The sequence below is a fragment of the Solanum pennellii genome, chromosome 6, assembly GCF_001406875.1.
Source record: "Solanum pennellii chromosome 6, SPENNV200".
NCBI classification, from domain to species: domain Eukaryota; kingdom Viridiplantae; phylum Streptophyta; class Magnoliopsida; order Solanales; family Solanaceae; genus Solanum; species Solanum pennellii.
Genome location: NC_028642.1, coordinates 566,452 through 575,487, shown reverse-complemented (window position 1 = coordinate 575,487; position 9,036 = coordinate 566,452). Strand labels below are relative to the sequence as shown.

The 9,036-nt window shown below is 32.4% G+C and overlaps 1 protein-coding gene across 1 annotated transcript in view; it reads right to left on the bottom strand.

Moving 5' to 3' along the window:
* The window catches only part of LOC107021278 (triosephosphate isomerase, cytosolic), a 21,051-nt gene extending 14,728 nt beyond the window's left edge, over window positions 1-6,323 (bottom strand). The window contains exons 1-7 of the mRNA XM_015221903.2: window positions 6,166-6,323; window positions 3,625-3,700; window positions 3,051-3,174; window positions 2,493-2,577; window positions 2,245-2,377; window positions 1,381-1,475; window positions 751-829 (exon numbers count right to left, since the gene is read on the bottom strand). Coding sequence (XP_015077389.2) covers window positions 751-829; window positions 1,381-1,475; window positions 2,245-2,377; window positions 2,493-2,577; window positions 3,051-3,174; window positions 3,625-3,700; window positions 6,166-6,204 — 631 coding nt within the window. The 5' untranslated portion in view covers window positions 6,205-6,323. The remainder of the gene's footprint in view (window positions 1-750; window positions 830-1,380; window positions 1,476-2,244; window positions 2,378-2,492; window positions 2,578-3,050; window positions 3,175-3,624; window positions 3,701-6,165) is intronic.
* Window positions 6,324-9,036: the final 2,713 nt, after the last annotated feature.

The window sequence follows — 9,036 nt, the reverse complement described above, 5'->3', positions numbered from 1 at the left end:
AAAAAAAAAATAATTAAAATTAATGGGATGAGACTTTTTAGTAAAATAAGTTAGAAAGTTGGGAATAATTAGGATAAGATTAACAAATTTGAAATCTTTAGGATTTATCTTTTCTTTTCTTTTTCTTTACATTTTCATAATATTTTCTATAGTATTATTATTTTTAAACTAAATAATTAACAAATAACTTAAATTCCCAACTTCTATTTATCAATTTTTTTTATTAAACTATAATTGATCTTATTTGTTTTATTAATTTACAATTTATTATTATTATTTTATTTTATTTTAAATATAACCTTTTTAATAAAAAAAAATAAAAATTGGTGTTTGACTCTTTATATTTTGGTAAAAAATTAGGTGTTCACAATATGCAAATCAACATGTGTTCCACAACTTTATCTATTATTTAAACTGAATTAGAAAATCATAGATTTCTGATTATTCAGGAGCTAAACAGCGATGATTCACATCCAAAGGTGATAAAGTTCCCCAAAACAGACACAACCAATTGCCTGCCCCATGGTAATTCAACTTTGACTAAGTCCAGTTAAAAAAAGTGAGCACAAATACAACTACCTCCATTCTGGCACTTTCTGGCACAAATGGCACTTTCGGGCGCAAATGCCGAACTGTTATTACAAGAAATGGTACTTCACTTCTAAAATTAACAGGACAAAAAACAAGGATAATGTGGTCCTACTTCACATTCTGCATTTATATTGAGGCAACAGGTATGATTCTACATACCACCATAGATGATTCTAGTTGAAGCAGCAACTTCTGCACCAACATTCACATGAAGCCATTTCCTTAATTCAAAATGAACCTGGCAGAGATATAAAAATTTATGTGGTTAAACATGTTCCGTTGAATTACAGACCAATTAACTTAAGAACCCATCAAAGTTTCTAACATAGAATGCTAAACCTATGGAAAAAGATGGAAGCAAGCGACACATCATGTGGTATGCATCTTGTCACATAGGTGACCAAGTTTTCTTGAATACACATACTGAGAAATAAGGCCCCTAGACATGAACCTCAAGATGGCCTCTAGTTGGCCCTGATCTACTACATGATGTAGGCAGGACTAGGGCAGGCAGAGGCTTGACACGCGGCAACTATGAGATATCCAGCAAAATACCGTGTCTGCAGCTTCCAATATAGTCCAAGGAGCATGACATGAGGAACAATAAAAGTCCGATGTAAAGAAGTATTTTCTGTCTTTGAAAGTTGAAGATATGAAGATATATTTACTGATTATACTGTTACTGTGGAGAAATCCACTAAACATTTACTTTAACCACAATTACAAATACATTAAAATATACATCATCAGTAATTGAATAGCTAAGAAGCTAAGAGATATTCAACGTACTTCTTGAGCTTGAGCTGGAGTAGCAACCTTTCCTGTTCCAATGGCCCATACTGGTTCATAAGCCAAAACAATATTGGACCAGTGTGTGACTTGTTCTGCAGAAAAGATGGTCATCATCATCATTCATTTTTTTCATTCTTTTTGTATATTTCTATAAATGATGATGCAACAGTACATTGGTGTGCTTGCACCATATTTACATTAAAAGACTCTAAGAAGCTGGAGCTATTCTAGTCTTTGAGAGGGAGTCTAATACATTTAGAATTTCACCAGTTTCTACCTAATGAGACTGTCTACATCAAAAACAGAAGAGCAAAATACAGTTCTTCTTGATCTGTTAGATAGAATTGCTCCTATTTTCAAAACTCCTAGAATTCCTCGCTTTCCATATTGTCCAATCATATACAAGCTAATCAGTCTTTCCAGACACTTTCAAAGGCTATATATGTATCCAGCTTAGAGGTAGTTGAGAAGTTTCTGGTTGCTAGCTTTGGGACAAATCTGATAAGATAACAGCAGACTTTGCACTATAGCACAGCTTTACGATATTGCCACAGAAGCAGCATGCAGTGAGTGGTCTATAGGTTGAGTACAACACTACAACAATGCTCCAATCACAAACTCATTACATAAGTTATTTCTAATGATACAGCAATAATGTTCACATATAGATCCACCAAGTATTATGCATTCGAAGTTCAAATCATACTTATATATGAGTCTCATTCACACAGTAAAGTGGTATGGGCAAGACTCAGATCAGGGTGGCTATGTCATCCAGTTCCCAACAACCAACATTTCTTGGATATTACATAGGTAAAAGCTTTTTAGTTGACATTTCAGAGGGACTATTCAAAGACATACCTGCAATTGCTTTTGTTTGCGCTGCAACTACAGCCATTGTAGATCCTGATTCTCGCTGCTCAAGAGTCTCCCCAACACAGGCAATCACTTTTAGGCCTTGTGAAAGTGCATATGCAACTTTATCAGCCACGAACTGCAACAAACAGGAAAAAAGGCTATAATCTGAGCAAGAACATAGGAAGCTAGTGCATATCCATCAATTACAAAGATGCAAAGAAAATATCACATGTTTCCATATCATAACTTACGTCATTTGATTCATTCAATAAAAGCCTTCTCTCAGAGTGACCAAGGATGACCCAGGAAATGCCCAAATTGACCAGCATCTCAGCACTATAGGCGCAGAGAATAGAATAAGTGAAGTGCTATATTAATTGAAATAACAACCATCAACTAAGTAAATAAAATTAACTTAAAAATTGACCAGTTCGAGTATACTCAATAATAAAGCATTCCGTAAATCAACCACGAAAGATATACTAGTAAAAAAACAAGAACCAAAATCTTCTGATATGTGTGTGCCTGTGTGCCCTATTTTTTGAGAAAATAGTTTTAGTATATGTTTTACAAAAGGCATAGCAATCAACAGATGTTACTTTTTTGTACAAACAAAGAATCCTAAAAACAGACCAAAATAGATGACTAAAAGGGTATATTACAAACAGAAAGATCAAGTTACACCGCCGTCTCAAGCTGTATACCCAACAATTGGTTACAGAGACATCTTCTCAGCATGCTTGCTTAAATTTCAAGATGCAGCTTTATTAGATATAGCAAAAGAAATCAAAAGGCAAATATGAGCATACCTAACCTCCCCAGTAAATGCACCTCCTTTCCTTACCCAGCAGTTTTGTGCAGCAATGGAGAAATCACGACGCAATAAGGTTTTGACCAAGGGAAGAAATACAAATGGAGGACTAATGACAACCTCTGTTAGAAAAGCAATCCAAATAAAGCAATAGTGTAAGACTTGGAAAAACCCAAAAAAGAAAAAGAAAAACTAGTCGATAAACTTCCAACTACGACAATCAATAAAAGGTATAAAAAAAATCACTTTTCATACTTCAGATAGGTATAAATCACTTCATTGAAAATGATAAGACATTAATTTCAAAAGCCAAATCAAATGCAAACATAGAGAATGACAAAACTTGAAATACAAGAAGAAGTCCCAACATAAAGAAAGGTAAATAGTAGATTGGTCCAAAGTTAATCATATGGGTAACTTGATCTGAACATTCTATGCATGCAGAAATGAGTTGGGAGAGAACTTCAATATCATTTTAGAATTACAACTTCATAAGCAATAAAACTATCTCCATAACTGAACTCTTCTTTTTCCTTCTCAAATTTTTTGGAATCTTAGGATCATATACATACCAACAACATCCTCAGATGGAACTTCCGCCTCACTCAATGTGGTCACAATTTTTTTCACTTCCTCCACGGTTCCATTCTGCACAAGTATTTCAATTTAAACAGAGCAAGATTCACAAATGAAGATCTAAGGAAGAGGTCATATTCTCAATCGCTAAGTAACAACTTAAATTAAATAATCATAGATTATATCTGTAAATCAGCACGCCAAAACTCTACGGAAAAAGACATGGGCATCACACATATAAAAGCCCAAGAACTCTAATCCATCTCAAACATACTCAGCTAAGCATGCATTGGTTCCACATGGTACATAATAGTCTAGATATCAATTTAGAATTTCATAACTAACACTTACACTGTATCAAGTGATCTACTAAATTTGATACCTACAATTTGATGTGATTAGATAGACATGAAACACAAACACCAACTTCAAGTGTTATATCGAGTCACTCGAATCCAACCAATTAAAGCATACCTGAAATAGTGTTGTATGCATATCCTACTTCATCATTTCAACTTTTTTCTATTAAGTTAGACAATTGATTCACCAATTTGAGCACTAAAGTAACCATTACATTCTTCAGACACCAATTTCTTACTTTTTTTCCTTTGAGGCAAATACATAATTTTTTTAAAATATATTGGTTGTCAAAAATTTATTCAATTAAGTCCTAAAAATAATATAAAGAGTAACACTGCACTACATTTTTTTAGTAAGGTGCTTTGTACACTTTTTGTAGCAGACCTAATCCTGATACTATCTCGATTATTGCCTGTAACATTGAAAAATACTGATAGCCTTTTTTTAGGTAGACTAAAGTTATACACTTTATTGTCACAATTTTAGAATTATTGACTGTCTGAATGATTGTGCATGTGTCAAAGCTACTTATAGAGATATATGTTTCGACATATATGAAGATTTAACTAACACATCTCCAGTGGACTATAACTAAGTGTTGTAAAGATAACCATGTTCAATTCAGCTTTGTTACTTGTGATTTTATTTTTATTTTTGTTATTATTCCATAGATTTACCTTTTACCAAGCAGTACCATTACATATTGCAACGAATATTACCATTTTACTAAATAGATTTTTTTCCTTTTTAAAGATATGGTGAACCCTAACCACTCCTTATCAAGTAGCCTAATAGTGAATTTTCCCTTTGTGCTCGCCAATCGGCTCCAATGCCTATCATAATGTTTGGAGGTGGAGAGCCCTTTCCTCTAGGCTATCTTCCCTTGTCATTTTAATGGATTTAACAAGAAGTAGTTGTAGATAAATACTACAAAATAACCTATATCTCAGAACTCAACATATCCTGGAGATGCAAATAGTGGAATGAGGATGTTGAGATGGATGTGTGGATATCCTAGGAGAGATAGGATCAGAAACAAATCTATCTGAGCCAAAGTGAGAATGTGCCTCCGTGGTGGAGAAGATGAGGAAGGCGAGGCTGATGGTTCAGGCATGTGAGGAGAAGATAATTGTATGTCCCATTGAGAAGATGTGAGAGGCTGGTTATAGTGGATATAAAGGAGAGGTATAGGTAAGCCGAAAAAAGTCCCAGAGAGACACTCTTGTAGCTTACTAAGGACATGACAGAAATATGAGGGTCGAGGAGTAGGATAAAAAGTTAGTAGGTAATCCAACATATTTTCCTTTAAAGTTTTATTAGTATTACTCTCCTGCTATCCTATCCTTTAATTTTAAAATTCCCTGTTGTTTTCTCTTGCTTTAGTAATCGCATTATTTGTTGTTGTTGTTTTTTTCCTCGTTGTTTCACTTTACATACTTGTTGGCACCTAACACTACAAGATTAAACCCCTTGCTAGTTAAATTTTTGGTTCAACAAACAACTTCAGCACATAGAAGTTCTGAAAGCGGCCTTCAACGATCTAAAGTGCAGTGAATTAAGTCCTCATTTGAAACTTTTATTACAACCTTAAGCATATAAGAGATCCGAAAGCTATCTTCAAAGATCAAAATCCACTAATTTTAGAGAAATTTATCATATACTAAACAAAATTTATTGATCTCAAACTTAGTCAAATAAGTTACCTATAATTTTGATACAAAATATATAAAATCATTTCACTAATGTTTTATCAGCATTCAACCTAAAACATTATCCAGACTACATACATTAGAAATCTTCTCAATAGCTCCAACATCTGCAGTTCTCCTATACAACAATTCTGATACTATTTCATCTTCTAAGTAAGAACACTACTTTCAAGTATCCACCTATATTATCAACTGCAATAACAATAATTTAAATCAACACCTTTACTATTAGAAGCAAATGAACACAAAACACGTAATTTTCAATTCTAGGTTTAAATCTGTATAAATATAGCCACTAGGGTTTAACCAGCGTGATATAGGTCTAAAATTCCGGTGTGGCCGAGTGATTAATGAAGCTAGAATGAACGAAGATGATAAGATATTGGAATTGAAATCTCAACGTAGTCAATAAGCATGATTCACAGTTGTTGATTAATAGAAGCTAAAAGGAAGCAAAAAAGGACATACGCATTTCCAGTTGCCGCCGACGAAGAACTTTCTGGCCATTGTTTTCTTTGAGTTGGGCTGAGAAGAATGTGGAAAGGTGTGCTGTTGCTGTAAGAATGCACTAGAACAATTGCGCTTCGAGAGTTGTGTAAAAATAGCTAAAGACCAGAGAAAATTAAATAAAATGTGTCAAATAAGTTTTGGTTAGATTTGTAGTGATAGATTAACCAAGAGTCGATTAAAATTTTTTTAAATGTAATTGAGTAAATTTGAAATTAAATTGATATTTTTTAATTTTTTTATAAAATTAAAAAAAAAATTCATTTTTCAACTTTTATAATGCTATCCAAACTATTTTTTAAAAAAAAAAGGTAAATGAAAATACTCAAAATAGGATTTTCCCTTATGCTTCCCCAATGTTTTCTATTCTCCTCTTCTTTTTCCTTAAGAAAATTTAACTATCAAAACAAATATTCTTTTCCATTATCTTATTTTCTTCCTCATCTTCGTTCGTGACTCTCTCCTCTTTCTGAACTGAAGATTGTGTTCGACTTAAAATCGATAAGTCATTTTTTTGAGACAATTTTCGAACAATACTAAATTTTTTTCTTGAGTTAATGAAGAAAAAATCATTCTATAGATGTGAAAAATGAATAATGGAGTATGATACCTATTATTTATTATTTTTGAAAGAAAGTGAACAAATCAAAAAAGCTCTAATTTTGAGAAAATGTATATATGTTGTTAACATTCAGTGAAAATTATTTTTTTTGTTGCTTTTTGTGTCCATTTTGTTCATATGATTTTAGAAATATAGTTTTGTTCAGTTGTCCAACATATATTTGAAGTGTACGAGGTTAAAAAAATTTATATCTCAATTACTATCTATAATTAGTGAGAAAAAAACAATGACCACTAGTCCGTATCACACTTAAACACAAAAAGCAATGTGAACAAGAAGGAGAATGAGAAGGACCTAGAGAAAGAGAAGAGAAGGAGAAGAAGCAGAAAGTGAAAAAAAAAAGCGAAAGAAAAAGAGAAAAAAGTCAAAGTCGTCAATTGTGATGTGAAGCAACAATATCCACCATTGATTAAATTGATGGTTATGAATACCATTGTGAATTACCTTTTTGTTGATAAGTTGTATGAAACAATTGGTGAAATATTCATTTTTGCTGACAATATTAATGATTTTCTTTTTGTTGTTGGAACAAATGTCAATTATGATGGAAAAGAAGAAATGTGGTGTTTGTGGCAACATATATAACCTATGTTGTAAAAAACACCACAGAATTATCTGCATGTGCCCCAACCAAAAGGATATATGTGGCAACATATATCACCAAAAGAAGATATGTGGTAACATATATCACAAAAAGAAAATATGTGGTAACATATGTCACATAAAGAAAATATCTGGCAACATTACATTGTCAAATTTGTTCACCTTTTGCTGATAATATTAATATTAATGATTATTATAATTTTTATTTTGTTGAAGCAAATGTCAATTATGATGGAAAGAAAGAAATGTGGTGTTTGGGGCAACATATATAACCTCTGTGGTAAAAAAATACCACAAATATATTTACATGTGCCACAACAGAAAGGATATACGTCGCAACATATATCATAGAAAGAAGATATGTGGTAACATATGTCACAAAAAATGAGATATGTGGCAAACATTATATTGTCCTACGTGACACTATCTTGTAGGCCCAACATGTGTTGACAGTTTTTTTCAAACTAGTGCCACGTAGGCCGAAAAGGAAAAGAAAATTATTTATAAAATAAGTTCAAGGGTAATAGGACCTTAGTATAGTATAAGCGTGTCTCTGAGATTTCATGTATAAGTTGAAAGGGTACTTATGCATTTTCTTAACTAATTAACTAGTACAAGTTTGCTTATACATGTAATTTTTTCTATCATCAAAAATAATATAGTTTAAATTATAGCTACGATCCGTAAATATACAAAATATAGCCATGAAGCATAATTAAGCTTATAATGGCTATTTGTGATTATGTGTCTTTCTTTAGCCCAAATAAACGATAAGACCCAATAATTTTGGCCCAATTCCTAAAACAACCGTCCCTCACGGCCTCTCTCTTTGTAGTTTTCCCTTTCCTTTGTAATTTAGCCTCTTTGAATTCGCTTGGCTTTCTCATATGCTCGAATTTTGTGATTATGTCGCTTCAATGTATGCATAACTTCTGTTGTTTTAGTATATCATTAAGTTCTGAATGAGATAGATATTAAGAGCATGGACTTCTTTGTTGATTAATCTAACATGTATTTGAATTAAGGTTATGTTTGGTTGTTGCTTAAAGCATTTAAGAGGATGTGTAGAGTCTAACTCCATCCTTATTACGTGTTAGAGTCTGTTTGGATTGACTTAAAAAAAAGTAGTTTATAAGTTAAAAATAAAAGTTCAAATTTGAATAACTTTTAAGATAAAAAATAAAAAATAGGGGAGGTCTACTTTTGATTTTTGACTTATTTTAAGTTATTTTTAACCTTATCAAATGCTTCCTAATTTATTTTAAAGTAAGAACACCTAATTTTGAGTGGAAAAAACATTCAATTTTGATGTAGATTTCTTAATTGTGTCTTGTTAGAATCTATAAGCTTTAGTAAATTCATGAACTCATGGTCTTATACCTTCGACTAGCAAGGCTCACTGCTAAGTTGAGAAATCGTAAGTGCAAGTAGAGACTAAGAAATCACTAAGTGGTGAATAGAATTGTGCTTGCATACTCACCAATTACTGCATCGTGAGGCGTGAGCGTAGTTTAAGAGTTCTGAGAGAAATCCTGGGCGCAATTCTAAATCTCAGAGACACACTTATACTATACTAAGGTCCTATTACCCTCCTGAACTTATTTTAT